Here is a 15784-nt window from a genome sequence, read left to right as displayed (position 1 = left end):
GCTACTCCGTATGTCCATTCAATATTGGCAATATTACCCATTCATTGACGAGGAAAACCAACGTTTCTAACTCATTGTCCTTGCTTAGCAAGGCATTTTCGAGTAGATCATACGCGTTCACATAAATAATCTTAGATCCCTTTTCGAGTAAGGGCGACCAGTTCATTTCATAGTCGAATTGTCAAATTTATTGTTCAAAATGGGTTCAGAACACGTGCATTCTTTATTTCATCAATCTCGACAGACGGGTGGTGCGTATATCATTTATCAATCCTTTGGAAGGCCAAGGTCAACGTGAATGAACGAAATAAAGGTCTCCATCAGAACCTGATTAATTTAATTGCTTATGCTAATCATATCTCTCCTACTCCGCTTAATTAAATTCCCCATCTCCAACTCAAACTTTGCCTTTTGCCTCCTCTCGATTCTATTTCATTTCCTTCCTAAAAAGCCCTGCACCGTTCCCTCCCCGAAATCCCCAAAATGTCCCGCGTCGACTCCGACTCGTCGTCTCCTGCCCTCAGCCGAGACTGGTTCTTCCCTTCCCCTTCCCCTTACTGCGCCCACCCCTCCTCCCCCGCGAAAACCCCGAAGTACCCCCGCCGGTTCTCCACCAACCCAAGGCCAAGGGCCTACTCCTCCTCCACTTCCCTAGACTCGAAGCCTCCCAAGCCGCCGTCCTTCCGCTCCGCTCCTCCGGTCAACTCTTCTCCATACCGCGAGGCCAGCTATGCCGGAGCCCGCCGGAGGCTCGGTCCCTCCCTCCGATCGGACAGGTTGTCGGTGGCCCGCGAGAAGAAGGCCGCCTCAAGCAGGGACGGCGCCGCTTCGAGCGCCGGTTCCGATCGGAAACCGGAGGCGGCCCCAGCGGAGAAAGTTCCGTCGCGAGGCCAAGTGAACTTGGATTTGCGGGGGAGGCTCCGGCTTCGGTGGCGCATGGCGCTTGTAGTGGCGGTGCGTCTTCTGCGTGCGCGCGTGCTGAAGTTGTTAGCTTTTCTTGTTCTCTACTTTTAATTGAAGGACGATATGGTGTTGCAGATTGTGTTGACGGCTTTCAGTTCGGTGGTGCACAAGAATTTCAGTTTACGTAGCCAGGTCGGGGATTTGCAGGTAAAGCTCTAAAACAACCGAACGCCGCATTTCATGTATAGTTCATGGTTAGTACTGAACTTCGAAGATGGATCTCACGGTTCTTAATCCTAGAGGATTAGTCGAATTGCTGTCCCTGTTTTTGCCGGCTTGTTCAGCTCAATGATGAGAAAGATTTATTTATTATTATTATTATTATTTTTGCCTGCCGGCCTTTCTTCTGACTAAACAGTTGATTAGGAACGTATTCAGCTTTGAGTGATGGATACTGTTCAAAGAATCTGCAACTCCATATAATCTGCTGTAATTCATGGCATGAGATGGCTGAGTCATTCCGGTTAAATTAATGGAGTTGAACAATCTTCTTCTCAAGAAATTGGAGAACTCTATCGGTTTGACTAGCAATCTGTGGTCTAGTTACCTCACTCTTGCAGTTCCAGGGAAAATAAAAATCCTGCACAGTAGGCTTACTCTCTTGGGTAAATGAACTTTTTTGACTCTAGGACTCGAGCTGTTTCAACTTAAACTGGTGAAGAACGAAACTTCATAGTGACGTGAGTTTTGGTTTGCAGAATTGGATAACTAATTCCATGATGAGGAATAGAGCAGGAGTAGGAATGCAATAGCTATTTTCTAGTTTGTTTGCAGGATTCAATAGTTATTCCAAGTCCTTATTTTGTAGACTATTTTTGTATGAGGTATAAGTTAAGAATGAAAACTCATACCTGATAACCTTTGATGAGATATGAATATTAGTAAGAGAATTATTATACAATAATAAACTATGTACATACTTTGTAAACTAGATGATCATTAGATTTTTTTAAATGAACTGGTTCTTAGTTATAATTCTAACTGTATTGAGAATATATAATTATGTCAAATAAATAATTGGCTAGACTGTACTTAGAATATATGATTATGTCAAATAAATAATTGGCTATAGACAATAACATATATCAATAAGTTGGAATAAATAGTTATTGCAATGAAATGTTGTTTTTAGTTAAATATGTAATTGGTAATATAAGATAACTTATTATTTTCTTCTCAATAAATAATAAACACAAACCATTGCTCTAATTTAATTATAAAGTGGTATTATCAGATACCCTTTACTTGGATGATATGTAAATTAAACTAGTAACTATGAATTAAGCTTTAGTTACGAGTAAAGCTAAGCTGTAAATGGAATAGATGATAAATTAGTTTCCGAATTGTTGACTGGGTTCATATTTTCTACAGTTTATCAATTCGTTTAGAATAAATACTATATCATGATCTATAATTTAAATAAGATAATATATTGAAAGTTGCAAGGTCATTTAGGAATGTAAAGAATTGAGCTATTTTTGTCTGCATGAAAGGCATTCCTTATCCCCACCCCTCCTCTCTCTCTTTCGAGGAGTAACTAATCCTGATTTTGAGGTAATGAATAGCTATTATCGATTTATTTTTCGAACCAAACAAAGGAATAACTGTTTTCATGAGGATTAGATTGAAAATGAAATAGGTAGTATACTGCAAACCGACCGTGAGATTCTTTGTTGCATGAGGCTGGAGCATAAGATGGCTACTTGTGTATGAACATCTTCAGCTTGGCATCTAATGTAAGCAAGCAAATTTTAGCTAACTTCTCGTCCACAAAATTTTTCGTCTTTGTCAAGGATAATGATTCTATATGTACTAGTTCTTATATCTGTATTACTTAACATTGAATTGCCTCTTTAATGGAGTTTGTTTAAATTTCAGGGGCAAATTTCTCAACTTAGGATTACACTGCAAGCCTGCAGTTTATCGGATTTAGCAGATGTTGAAGGTTCTATAGATGAGCAGAATCAAGATGGATCTAATAAAAGATTTAAAAACATTGCTCTGATAAGCTCGGTCTCCGTATTATGTATTCCTATTCTGTTGTTCAAGTGCATTGACAAAGTCCCAAGGTCAAGATCATCAGACAGTATTTTGGAAGAAGTATCTTTGAGTAAGCAGCTAGCATATCGATTGGATGTATTTTTCTCGGTTCATCCATATGCTAAGCCATTGGCATTGTTGGTTGCGACATTACTTCTCATCTGTCTGGGAGGACTTGCACTTTTTGGTGTCACAAATGATGGCATAGCAGATTCTCTTTGGTTATCGTGGACATATGTCGCTGATTCAGGCAATCATGCTAATTCAGAAGGTATTGGTCCAAGGTTTGTTTCAGTTTCGATTAGTTTTGGAGGAATGCTTATATTCGCGATGATGCTTGGACTTGTTTCTGATGCAATCTCCGAGAAGTTTGACTCCTTGAGGAAAGGCAGAAGTGAAGTTGTTGAGCAGAACCACACCTTAATTCTTGGGTGGAGTGATAAATTGGTACTATCCTGATTCTCCCGATTCTTATATCTAACTCTTGTGGACGCACCACTTTCTCCCAAAAAAAAAAAAAAAAAAGAAGAAGAAGAAAAAGAAAAAAACAACAGAAAAAGAAAGAAGAAAAAAAGGAGAAAGCATTAATTGCAAGATAATCATGTTATGGTTTGCGCGGATTTACTTGATAAACTTCTGATGTTGACGATTTGCCTTCCTTTTTGTAATAAGGAACTGTATTAAAGAGCACCAAGGGCTGCCTTCCATTCACATCCTAGAAGATAGAAAATATCTAAGAAATTCAAAGAAGACTCATTGTTTTTCTCTTTAACAAAACAAACTCGGAATTTACATCAGAAACGTCTGATTATTCAGTTTCTCCTCTTTACTTTACCTCTTTGTGTTTCTTGCGCTTCTAATACAGTCATACATTAGTTAGCTCGTGACATGGTTGTCCTGATGTGAATAACATCACCATACTGAAATCAGTTATTGAAACTTCAATGGTTTGGTTTAGTTCCCCATAGAGACTAAGCAAAATTGATGGTTGTTGGTTCCTAAGCTGGTACAATCCAACTTACCCTATCAAGGCAATGTCAACTCTATTTAATATCATTTGCACTGATTTTTTTTTTTTAAGCCTTGAGCACTGGGTCATATTCACTGACATACTTTTATTGTAAAAGATTCATAAAATTATCTGGCTGTTATTTGCTGTATCTGTCCTAGTGCTAACACAAATTCATGCCAAATGCAGGGATCGTTGTTGAATCAGCTGGCCCTAGCAAATGAGAGTTTGGGTGGAGGCACCATTGTGGTGATGGCTGAAAGAGATAAAGAGGAAATGGAACTTGACATTGCTAAGATGGAGTTTGATTTCAGGGGAACATCTGTTATATGCAGAAGTGGCAGCCCTCTTATTTTGGCTGACTTGAAAAAGGTAATTGTTGGTCGACAGTAAAAGTAATGATATTTTGAAATATTAATGATTGATTTAACCAGAAGTGGGTGTCCAGATTTTGATGCAAATGTGTCTGAAAGTAGTTAATTATTTAGCCAACTTTATTCTCTGTTTGTTGTTTTGACATACATTGCAGATCTCAACTGTACTAGTGATTAGGAAATGTGTGAAGGGGTTAGGGAAAGATAACCTGATCTATTCTGTAAGGTTTTTTATTCTGTGTTGAGAATGAAGCCATTTGAGGCGAAATCCTTAATTATATATCTTCTTGATCCATTTATATGGTGATGCTCACTTGGGTTTTTATTTCCAGTGATCGGTTTGTCTTTTGTTGTTACCTCACTTGATGAAAATTGATAGACCATTAGATATGCACAACTGCATATTTCCCAGAGAACAACTCATTTTCTTCAAATTCTGATCTTCTTCGATAAGACGTCAGATATTCTCTCTCTCATATGTATTTTTTTTTTTTGTGTGTGCAAACCGGGTGACAAACGCATTTTAAACTTGATAATGCTAGTTCATGCGTCACCTAGTTCCCTTCGCTTGTGGATATATGTTTTTCGTTCTCTCTCTCCCTTGTGTGTTAACAGACCTAATCCTGACAATGCTTCTTTCGTAAGTGAGGTCCATACTGTAGATCTTCATCTGATGCACATATATCAGCACATGCTTGCTTTTTGGAAATTCCTCTCCTACTTGTGGTGATTCAATCTTTTAAAATTCTCTAAACTCCTATAAACTCCACCATGAGCCCAAAACCCTCTCTATGTTTAACTTTTTCCGTCTTATTTTTTTACTTAAATTCTTTTGTCATCTTGTCTTGTTTCTTGCAACTTTCTTACTCCAGAACCTCTACTGAGTACTTGATCTTTAGCAAAAAGTTCATTACCTTTTGCAGTCCCTATTGTAAATGCAGGACCCAATAACCTTTTATTTTTATTATGCAGGTCTCTGTCTCCAAAGCCAGAGCAATAGTCGTCCTTGCTGTAGACGGTAATGCGGACCAGGTTTGATTAATCAACACAAATAAGTTATATGCCTTTTTGGTAGTTGCTAGGAGCTGATTCATTTGTATTACTCTGCCAATTGGATGTAGAGTGATGCTCGTGCATTAAGGACAGTCCTAAGTTTAACTGGAGTTAAAGAAGGGCTAAGAGGGCACATCGTGGTTGAATTAAGTGATATTGACAATGAAGTTCTCGTTAAACTTGTTGGCGGAGACCTTGTTGAAACTGTTGTGGCACATGATGTGATTGGTCGCTTGATGATTCAATGTGCCCGGCAGCCTGGATTGGCACAGGTCAGTTTCATGCAATGTGTTGAATTTTTGTAACTAAACTGGTCATTATTCTTAAAGGTGTTCATGTCCAGTATTTTGTTAATTATTCTTCCCCTAGCTCGCAGATGCACTATCCTAGTTGTCAAGCATAATAGGAAGCAAATAGTACATATAGTTGATTTTTCACCCTCTTCTAAACACCTGATGGCTTTGTTATGTCATGGCAGATTTGGGAAGATATCCTTGGGTTTGAAAACTGTGAGTTTTACATCAAAAGATGGACCCAGTTAGATGGCATTCAATTCGAGGATGTGCTTATAAGTTTTCCTGATGCAATACCTTGTGGAATCAAGGTTGCATCTTGTGGTGGTAAGATTATCCTGAATCCTGACGACTCCTATGTTCTACAAGAGGGTGATGAAGTTCTTGTCATAGCAGAAGATGATGATACATACGCTCCAGCAGCATTACCAATGGTGCTTTTTTCTCTTCTAGAAATGGTCTTGATGTGCTTTTCTTTGTTATTTGCAGCATCATGACTTCATAATGTATGCATAGGATTAGAAAAAATTACGGATACCTGTATCAAGCACGCATATTGAAAGGAAGAATAATAAAGGGTGTTATGGTAGGCAAGCACCAAAGAGCAACTGTCATTGTTTGTGCTCTATAGCCTTGCAATTGGAAAGACCATGATGTCACAATAGCACCTTGTTAATGTGGTTATTTATTTTGGAAAGGTTACCTACGGATGACAATATGACAGGTGTGATAAACTGAAAAGATAGACTGCATTGCCCCTTGCCATGAAATTTAGCTGGTTTCTTATTCATTCAGAATGATGCTTAATCTGATAACTGAGTGGCATACCAGCATTAAAAATTTAATAAAAATATAATTAATTTAATCATTCAGGTCAAAGAAGCATCATTCACATACATTCCCCTTCCAGCGAGCAAGTCACAGAAGATTCTACTTTGTGGATGGAGGAGAGACATTGATGATATGATTGTGGTAAGTTCTTTCTATGAAGCCCCTAATTGTTTCTTTTTCACCTAATGCTGCAGGTATGGAGGGGACATCTACCCAAAGACTTTAGTATTGACCAGTCCTCAGAAAAGATACTTTTTTGTGGTTGGCGGTGAGATATGGAAGATATGATTATGGTAATTATAAGCAAACCTAGAATTAGCAGGTGATATATCAGAATTTTTCTGCATGTTTTCATACAGAGAAGGTAACGGTGAAACTCCTTTAGTTTGGTTAAATTACAAGAGAAATTCCATGCGATCCCCTGCCAGAGTCTGCCGCTACTTCATCTTTGCATCTTGAGTGCCCAACCATTTGAGGAAAGCAAATAGAGGGTGTAGGGTCAAGTGTCTAGGCTCATTAAACAGATGGGCTCTCTCTCTGGAGCTCTGCAAATGGACCGTAGTTTACTCGGTTGATTAGGCTAATCTAATTGGGCTTGTAAATATGATCTCACATGCCAGGCTACCTCTTTATTGGTTAAAGTGCCATGAAAAAGGACTCAATTCATATCTGTTGATTATGGTTTGCCCATCTATCCTTTAGGTATTGGATGCATCTCTAGCACCTGAATCAGAGCTCTGGATGTTCAATGAGGTTCCAGAAAAGGAGAGGGAAAAGAAGCTTATTGATGGTGGTCTTGACATTAGCAGGCTTGCAAACATAAAACTAGAAAATCGAGAAGGAAATGCAGTTATACGGCGTCACCTGGAGAGTCTCCCTCTGGAATCTTTCAATTCAGTAAGTGAATGACTCTCTCTCTATTAAATCTTTTGCTTTCATTAGGCACTGGCACTGGTTATTTTGTTGCAACAATTAGCCAAGAAGTTCACTTTTTGGAAAATGAATGCACATTTTGCGGAACTCTTCTTTAATCTGTCTAATGCGCAGAAGATCTGATAATTACTGTCACCATTATGATAATAGAGAAGACAGTTACAACTTTGACCTGTCAATTTCTTAGGTTAATACCATCCCCTTGTGAAATGCTCTGATTGGATGCTGATTTTACAGATACTAATTCTTGCTGATGAATCAGTGGAAGATTCAGCCATTCAAGCCGATTCAAGATCTCTTGCCACATTGTTGTTAATTCGTGATATACAGGTACTCCAAAGTCCGAGCTTCATTTAATTTATTGGGGGATGTCTTGTTTTCTTTACTCTTTATTAGTTGGTTCTTTTGACACCCCACTCAACAGGAGCATTGACCATCACTTAATTGGAATAAATACTACTGCTCTTCCATTCCACCAGAGTTTTTTCTTGGGAGTGGGGTTGGGGTTTAATAATGTGTAACTGCAATGGTCATGCTTGTGAGGTTCTTGTTGGGTGGTTGTTGGGTCCATGGGCAAAGGTTGCCAATAGCCTTTATTGATTGAGGATATTCAACTTTCGTTACATGATTATGTAGATAATTAAATTCAAGTGTTGACTCAGCTTCACCATATTACAGGGGGAGAAAAGCTCTCCCATTGACCTTAATTTCCCTTAGATAGACCACATTGTTGTCACTAAAAGGATTTTGTTGAGGATGTTGTAGTAGAAAGAGCCAATGGCATAGTTGGTTTTACCTAGCAGTCTTGGGCAGTGGAAAAGTCTTGGTTGCTGTTACCATTCTTGATGCTTGTCTTGGTCAAAACTATTTCCCATACTTGTTGACATCCATTTTCCTCTCTTTTGTTTGTCAGGCAAAGCGTCTCCCTTACAGTGTGGCCCCTTCTCGCAGAGGAAATTTCTCACAAGGCTCTTGGATGGGAGAAATGCAGCAGGCTTCTGATAAATCAGTAATCATATCTGAAATACTGGATCCAAGGACTAAAAATTTACTATCTATGTCCAAAATCAGTGATTACGTTTTGTCAAATGAGCTTGTCAGCATGGCTTTGGCAATGGTTGCCGAGGATCGCCAGATAAATGATGTTTTGGAAGAGCTCTTCGCAGAGGAGGTACAATTTAAATCTAACGAAAATGATTTTTTATAGTCAGTACGCACTTTGTAAAGGTTTTACAAAATGTGAATTTTTATAGACAAATGTCACTTGAACTCATTTACTATCGTCTTTACTCCTTTTGAAGTCTGCACTGTTCGGAGTCATATGGTTTCGTTCTTCTTTGTTTCTCATGTTTCATGACTTTGCTAATCTTCAGCTGAGAACCTAGTGTTCATTTAGTACATTATTTTCTAATTTGTCATAGTTCTGGGTGTATAGTTCTGGAGATTCTCATTAGCTAAATGGTGGGTTTTATGGCCACTACCAGGGAAATGAGATGCACATTAGACCGGCAAATCTTTACCTTGGTGAAGGTGAAGAATTGACTTTCTATGAACTACTCTTACGCGCTCGACTGAGGAGGGAAATTATGATAGGCTATCGGTTAGCCAATGCAGAGAAAGCTGTCATAAATCCCCCAGCAAAAGATGAGCGCCGAACGTGGTCGGTGAAAGATGTTTTTCTTGTTATTGCTGAAAAAGAATGATAGGTTCATATTGCAAGGCCAGAACATATACTCATCAGAAGCGAAACTCTCAACTGGGCAAGTACTTGTGTTATTCTCTATATACTTTGCGACAGCGATGCTTATGCCATTAAAACTGATCATACCCCTCTTATTCATGTGTGATAACAGATGTCAAATGACTCCACCTGAATCTCCCAAAACAGCATGTCAGTACCCACGAAATGATCACAAGGGGCAGAGAGACGCTTGGTTAAAAACAGCTATCGTTGCATATCTGAGGAATTTGGCCTCAGGGATGGACGTGATGGACAGGAAATGAAAATTTTACTGTTCTGATTTGCAGTTGGTTGATGGGCGAGAAAGATTGTGTAGATGTCCAGAATAACTGGTGGGAATCTGATTGTTGTGATTGAAGAACGGTGGATGGTATCAGAACCCAGATGGTGCACGAGGTAGGATTCCGTGATAGATTGCGCTGTCATAGATTTTCCAGAAACTGGTGAACTTGCAAGATGAGTTGTAATTAGAAGTTTCAGTTTTCTTTGGAGCGACTTATTCGTTGACGGGATGTTCAAAATACTTGAGCAAATGCAAGGATAATTTCCTCGTCGCTGTTTGTAAATAATTTATCTTCAGAAGGACTAACCCATCGTTCTTGCATCGGATTTGATGGAAGGCTCTCATAGCTTTTCGAGGTAGTCGATCACCAGGGCAAAAATTGTGACGACCCGATTTTCCGCTAGATGAAATTTATAAGCGAAATATCATTTATCTGGCTTGGATTAACAGTGAAAGTGTCGTTCAGGGATTTAAATTATTCAGTGTGCTGGATTATAGGGGTCAATTATTGTGCAAAATCGGTACAATTAGTGAAATTTGTACATAATGAGTCCAGACAAGTGACGCCACATGGAGGGGGACAAGTGGCGCACCCACATCTCCTATAAATACCCAAGTTCTCTCTCTCCATTATTTGGTGAACTCCCAAGAAGCCCTCTTATCCTTCTTCCTCCTCTTGCTCGCGCCCGCGCACTCTCTCGTCCTCTGCCTGTCCGTGCTCTCTTTCCAACGGCTACTCTCCCTCTCGTTGGCTCTTGATCGTGCTTGTGCGGAAGGAGGAGGAGCTCGAACTCGGCACGGCAGTTTCGTGGTCATTTGGTGTGAGAAATTGAGCGAGTGACTTGTCTAACTCATCAATCGTTGGTTTGTTGATTCTATTTGCATGTCTTAAATTTGAGTACGATAGACCCCCTCGAGGTTTGGGTGAACTGATGCAATGGACGGATCGTCGAATAGGCGGTGAGCCGTGGGTGAGGTGTGTGGTTAGTCGTGGGTGAGGTGTGCGGCATAGGCGGTGTTGGTGAGCGCTGGACCTTGAAAATGGTTTGCATGTCTCAAAAGAGATTGGCTATGAATCGTGTGTGGGTCGCAATATAGGGGCGGCGATAGCTATGTACGGGCGTGTAATTAAGTCTTGATGATTTGCATGTTGATACTATGCTTAGATGATCATATCTTAGTCCTGAATTGAATGGTTTGTGGTTTGCTCGTGTACCAGCCGAATATGTTATGGCATGACTAATAAGTGATTGATGATTCCAATAGTTGACGTGTTAGACTTGTCCTTGCTAAGCTTATAGCTCACTTTTCGTGGTTTAACCTTTTTCAGATTAGCTAACCAGGCGTGGTGGCAATGGTGGTTCTCATGGACGATAATGGTAATGGTTTGGGAGGAGTTACTATTTGTATAACCCTAGTTCTCATGCACTCGTTTGTACAAATACGGATTAATATAACCTATATGGCCATATCCCATTCCAGGCGCACATGTCATTTGTTGGTTTTGTAAATAGTATAGCCTAATTAATTTTCTATATCGTTTTCGCATGCGCCTATATTATAATTTAATATCAGATTAAAGAAGAGCACGCAAGTATGTGGTGCCTGGGATGCTACAAAAAATGAGCTTCATGAAGCCGTACGATGGTTTCGACCAAAAAAAAAAGAGAAAGGCATACGATGGTCCCTCATCTCCTAACACTGCTTTGAGCGAAAGGGGTAGCTTCCCTTCCCTACACATCATGTGTCCGATCGTTGGACACCTTAAACTAAACAGCCTTCAATTGCCATCACCTACACAGGTAGGTGATGGCAAATTTATCTTCTTTCGAAAACTCAAATTTCAAGTTGAGAGTTGGGAGGAAAGATTAATTTTGGATATTGGAGTTGCTCGATTCTAGCTACGGCTTTGATATAATCATAATTAGTTTGATTTTGAGCTTGAAAAATCAAGGCCAGGCCAAGCATCAAGCCTTGCACGATTGAGTTGAATCGAGCTCAAATTTAACTGTTGGTTGACTCTATTAGGCAATCAAATTTTCGAATTCGGATGATCCAGGACACACTAAATTTGAAGAACTGTCGCATCATAACGTACTGGAGATGCTCTCGATGTGTACTAACTACAAAATTGTATTTTGGGGGATTTTCCATTGCTCAAAAGGATATCACACCAACATAATGACTTGAACGATTTTCCTTGACAAGTGAAAGCGGATCTCTAGACAAAACCAAGTAACGAGGTATGCGACATGGCATGGGCTTCTAAATGGGCTTGACTTCATTCACTTTTTCATGGGCTTATAAATGGGCTTGACTTCAGTCACTTTTGTTTTGGGCCCATCGCACATGTGGAATTGCTCACTATGCTCAGTAGACCCACCCACCGGTCGAAATTACAGATACGCCCCCATTGCATTTTAATTGTCAGCTTCATCTCGAGACGCGCGACGAGCTAGGGTTTTTCTCACTGCTGCTCGAGAGGAAACCCGCTTCTTCATTCTCTCCCAGCCGTCTCACCCCACATCGTCTCCGACATGGTTAGAAACTCTCGCTGCTGTCACTTCCTTCGCATGATCTCTCTGCTTTAGCTTCTGACCTTAGAGTGATTCGTTCGGAGATGGTTGTTTCTCATCGTCTCTGGAGTTCCGGAAGTCGATGTTTATGAGTTTGGCTCCATTTGCTTTCGAGATTTACTGTCTCCCATGTTTGATTCCCTTGTTTCGTGCGCATCGTCTGGTAAATGCGGTGCCTTGGTCTGTTGTTTGTGTATTAGTCCAGTGCGTCTAGGCGACATCGGAGATGCATCTAGCTATGGAGTGGTTTCTGCTCTTACCCTGCAACTTCAGATTTGTTGCATATAAGTTCCTCTGTGGATTTCAGTTTCATTGGTTTAGAATATGGCTTCCCGCTTTTCCGGGCTTTGCTCGTATCGAACTTTGGAGCTTGCCTGTTCATACATTTCCATGTTTCCCGTTCCTGCTATTTTGTAATTTTCGTGCTGGGTTGGTTTATCTGTTTGTTTGAGATGTTTTCTTGCGTCCGATTTGAAACAGGCATTCGTAAAGGCTCATAAGTCGAGGGCCTATTTTAAGCGTTTCCAGGTCAAGTATAAGCGAAGGAGAGGTATATGATGCTTCACACTGTTAGGAAATATGCTGATGTTGAATTGTAATTTAGTTTCTCATCACCTCTATTCTCTGAGAAATCTTTAACAGAGGGGAAGACTGACTACCGAGCAAGGATTCGCCTGATTAATCAGGATAAGAACAAGTACAACACTCCTAAATACCGCTTTGTGGTCCGCTTTGTATCCTGAATGTTATCTATTGCAATTGGTGATGGCACACGACATTTGCTAATTTCTCATCTTTTTCTTCCATCTTTCTGTTACTATAATTTTTTGTGAGAAGAAAATTATTCATGAATACTCTTAACTGTTACTAGAGAGGTGAAAGAGAGTTAAAAGAGAATGAGGGGTCACCATCAGTTTAAATTCTCTTGTATAACCAAGAGAAATTCATTGTGGAGCAGTGAGGGCTGAATTCTTGGTGGTCTCATGATAGTTTCATTTGGTATGCTGCATTTTGTCAAAGGATTATTGAAATAGCTTAAGGACCTATTGGAGCAGACTTCTTTTATGATTTTTCTTCAATGTACCTCTCCAAAGATGGGCTTATTGGGGCTTTAGTTTGGGCTTGTGAATTGATAAGACGTTAAGTTTTATTCATCTTAAAGTAGTTAGTGTTTGTACCTTGACCCTTGTTTTTAGACCAATAAAGATATCACTGCCCAAATCATATCAGCCACCATTGCTGGTGATATGGTGCTTGCTTCAGCATATTCTCATGAGCTGCCTTCCTATGGGCTGGAAGCTGGTCTGACTAATTATGCAGCTGGTTTGTTTCTTATTCTTTTCCTCCCTTCTGGCACTTATGGCTGAACATGCATGGCATGTGGTCAAATAATATCTAGTTTACAGTCCTGATAATGCTTTTTTCTTGGTGCTCGTGCTCAGCATATTGCACTGGCCTGCTGTTGGCCCGCAGAGTATTGAAAATGCTTGAAATGGATAGTGAATACGAGGGAAATGTGGAGGTATACTTTCCCAGTGCCCAATCATCTTGTGGAATCCTCTTCTATGCGTACACTTGTAAAATAAAATTCAATTTTTTTTTTTTGTGCTAGGCTACTGGGGAGGATTTCACAGTCGAACCTGCTGAGAGCAGGAGGCCCTTCCGCGCTCTCCTCGATGTCGGCCTTTTGAGAACAACAACCGGCAACCGTGTGTTCGGTGCTTTGAAGGTATTTTCTGTACAGTTTGGTACCTCTTCTCATTGATTTTCAGTTATTAACACTGGATTGGCCTTTGAGATATACATGAGTAAATATATCGAGAAAAAACCAAGATCCTACAATATTTGCACAAAATTCCTTTATCCCAAAAACTATAATCCATGAAATTTACCAGTAACTTGAGTTGATTGATCGAGCAATTCTTGATGTGGTTCCTCATAAGTTGACAGAAAAATGCGATGCAGGGATTTATAGCCAAAATGATGGGAAATACTTTGACCGACCTGGGCATGCTGTATTTCCTCAGACAAGTTTCTGTGGCAATTCATTAAATGTTTTCTGTGATTCTCATCGGTTTTATTGAATTGTGTTGTGAGCTATTTGGTCAAGCTGCATGATTTGATTTCTTGTTGACTTCTAGAGTAGGATTTTATCCGTCCATTTTACCCTAAACAAATTCTGTGTTATTGGCAATTGCGGGTATAACATGCTTGATATACTGTTATAAGAAATAAGGATAAAGTGTCAGTAAGAATTGTGTTGTGAGTTATTTAAATTTGACACAAGCTACATGGCTTGATTTCTTGTTGACCTCTAGAGTGGGATTTTATCCGTCCATTTTTCCCGAAACAAAATCTGTCTTATTGGTAATTGCAGGTATAACATGCTCGATAAAGTGTTTAAATGAAATAAGGATACGTATAGTTTGTGTTAAATTATTCGGCAGGGAGCATTGGATGGAGGTCTTGATATTCCTCACAGCGACAAGCGATTCGCTGGTTTCTCAAAGGATAGCAAGCAGCTTGATACTGAAGTCCACCGCAAATATATCTATGGTGGCCATGTTTCCGCATATATGTCGGTAAGCTTTGTTTACCATTTCTTTCACTTTTCCTCCTCACTTATAAAGCGGAATTAGTAGTTTGCCTCTTCCTTTTTTCAGTCTCTGATGGAAGATGAGCCAGAAAAGTATCAGTCTCACTTCAGTGAATATATTAAGAAAGGAATAGAGCCAGATGATTTTGAAGCTTTGTACAAGAAAGTCCATGCTGCGATACGGGCGGATCCCACAGTAAAGAAGCCTGAGAAGCCGGCACCCAAGGAACACAAGAGGTTAGACACTGCATTTATTACTTATGACAGCCATATTTTCAGTTGTTCTGTATTATTTACTTGTCTGATGTTGGATTTGATATGTTGTCATTTATTATAGTCGTCTTGCCTTAAAGTAGAAATGCCATTTTACAAATGAAATAACCTGGATGTTTTTCACCTTTTGTGTGCCATGTCCTAGGAATGCTTTCTATCACTAGTTTCCTTACCTTATTTGCATGTCCACCAATTGGATATCTTAATGGATCATTTGTTTGCATTTCTGACTGGCCGTGTGACACTTACCTTTCATCTTTGAATAGGTTTAACTTGAAGAAGCTAACCTATGAGGAAAGGAAACAGAAATTGATAGAACGCCTGAATGCCCTCAACTCAGCTGCTGGAGAGGAGGAGGATGATGATGATGAGTGAAATTATGTATTTGCAACTTTGATTTCAGAACTTAGTACTTTTAGCACTTTGTAACCTTTTTGGTTTTCTCTATTTGTTTTTTTGTTTGATGTCGACCTCATATCGGAATTTTGGAATGAGTGGAAGTTTTAATTCTGGGTTTGGGTTTATCAATAATTGCAGATCAAACTGCTGACATCCTGGTTTTGCATACCACTTGCTCATGGGTTCTGTGTTCAGGCTCAGATGGCATAAAATGATGTTTGTGCTTAGTCCATATACTTATGATAGTGTTGAACTAGTGTATCCACCCATGAATTGCCCAAAAAAGCTCAAGTGCAGCATAACTTGAAACCACTGCAAGGTGGAATCGCAATCGCGTCTTTTATTTCGTAAAGTAACGGGGTCAAGAAATTGGTGGATCTCAATGCGAGAGAGAATCAAAAGAACATATTCCAAGTGAAA

The 15784-nt window shown here is 39.7% G+C and overlaps 2 protein-coding genes across 2 annotated transcripts; both read left to right on the top strand.

The window, feature by feature from the left end:
- The first annotated feature begins 383 nt into the window (after positions 1-383).
- LOC115745310 (ion channel CASTOR-like) lies at positions 384-9330 on the top strand. The gene is made up of 12 exons (XM_030680793.2): positions 384-954; positions 1039-1110; positions 2842-3450; positions 4202-4384; positions 5359-5418; positions 5508-5711; positions 5918-6166; positions 6606-6704; positions 7266-7460; positions 7734-7826; positions 8410-8667; positions 8981-9330. The coding sequence occupies exons 1-12, from the start codon at positions 484-486 to the stop codon at positions 9197-9199; spliced, it is 2712 nt and encodes a 903-aa protein (XP_030536653.1). The 5' UTR covers positions 384-483; the 3' UTR covers positions 9200-9330.
- Positions 9331-11911: 2581 nt separating this feature from the next.
- Positions 11912-15496, top strand: LOC115745308 (60S ribosomal protein L5-like). The gene is made up of 9 exons (XM_030680788.2): positions 11912-12060; positions 12577-12646; positions 12739-12830; positions 13293-13419; positions 13539-13618; positions 13709-13825; positions 14544-14678; positions 14760-14929; positions 15232-15496. Exons 1-9 carry the CDS (start codon positions 12058-12060, stop codon positions 15338-15340), a joined length of 903 nt encoding a protein of 300 aa, XP_030536648.1. The 5' UTR covers positions 11912-12057; the 3' UTR covers positions 15341-15496.
- Positions 15497-15784: the final 288 nt, after the last annotated feature.

The sequence above is a fragment of the Rhodamnia argentea genome, chromosome 1, assembly GCF_020921035.1.
Source record: "Rhodamnia argentea isolate NSW1041297 chromosome 1, ASM2092103v1, whole genome shotgun sequence".
NCBI lineage: Eukaryota > Viridiplantae > Streptophyta > Magnoliopsida > Myrtales > Myrtaceae > Rhodamnia > Rhodamnia argentea.
The sequence above is the reverse complement of the archived record's forward strand: the minus strand, read 5'-3'. Positions and strand labels throughout refer to the sequence as shown.

Excerpts from the sequence above, each read along its gene's own strand:
- LOC115745310 (XM_030680793.2), top strand. The coding sequence starts at position 484 with ATGTCCCGCGTCGACTCCGACTCGTCGTCTCCTGCCCTCAGCCGAGAC. Across the intron at positions 1,111-2,841 it reads GCCAGGTCGGGGATTTGCAG|GGGCAAATTTCTCAACTTAG; the intron begins GTAAAGCTCTAA and ends TTTAAATTTCAG. Across the intron at positions 5,712-5,917 it reads GGCAGCCTGGATTGGCACAG|ATTTGGGAAGATATCCTTGG; the intron begins GTCAGTTTCATG and ends ATGTCATGGCAG.
- LOC115745308 (XM_030680788.2), top strand. Across the intron at positions 12,647-12,738 it reads CAAGTATAAGCGAAGGAGAG|AGGGGAAGACTGACTACCGA; the intron begins GTATATGATGCT and ends AATCTTTAACAG. Across the intron at positions 13,619-13,708 it reads AATACGAGGGAAATGTGGAG|GCTACTGGGGAGGATTTCAC; the intron begins GTATACTTTCCC and ends TTTTTGTGCTAG.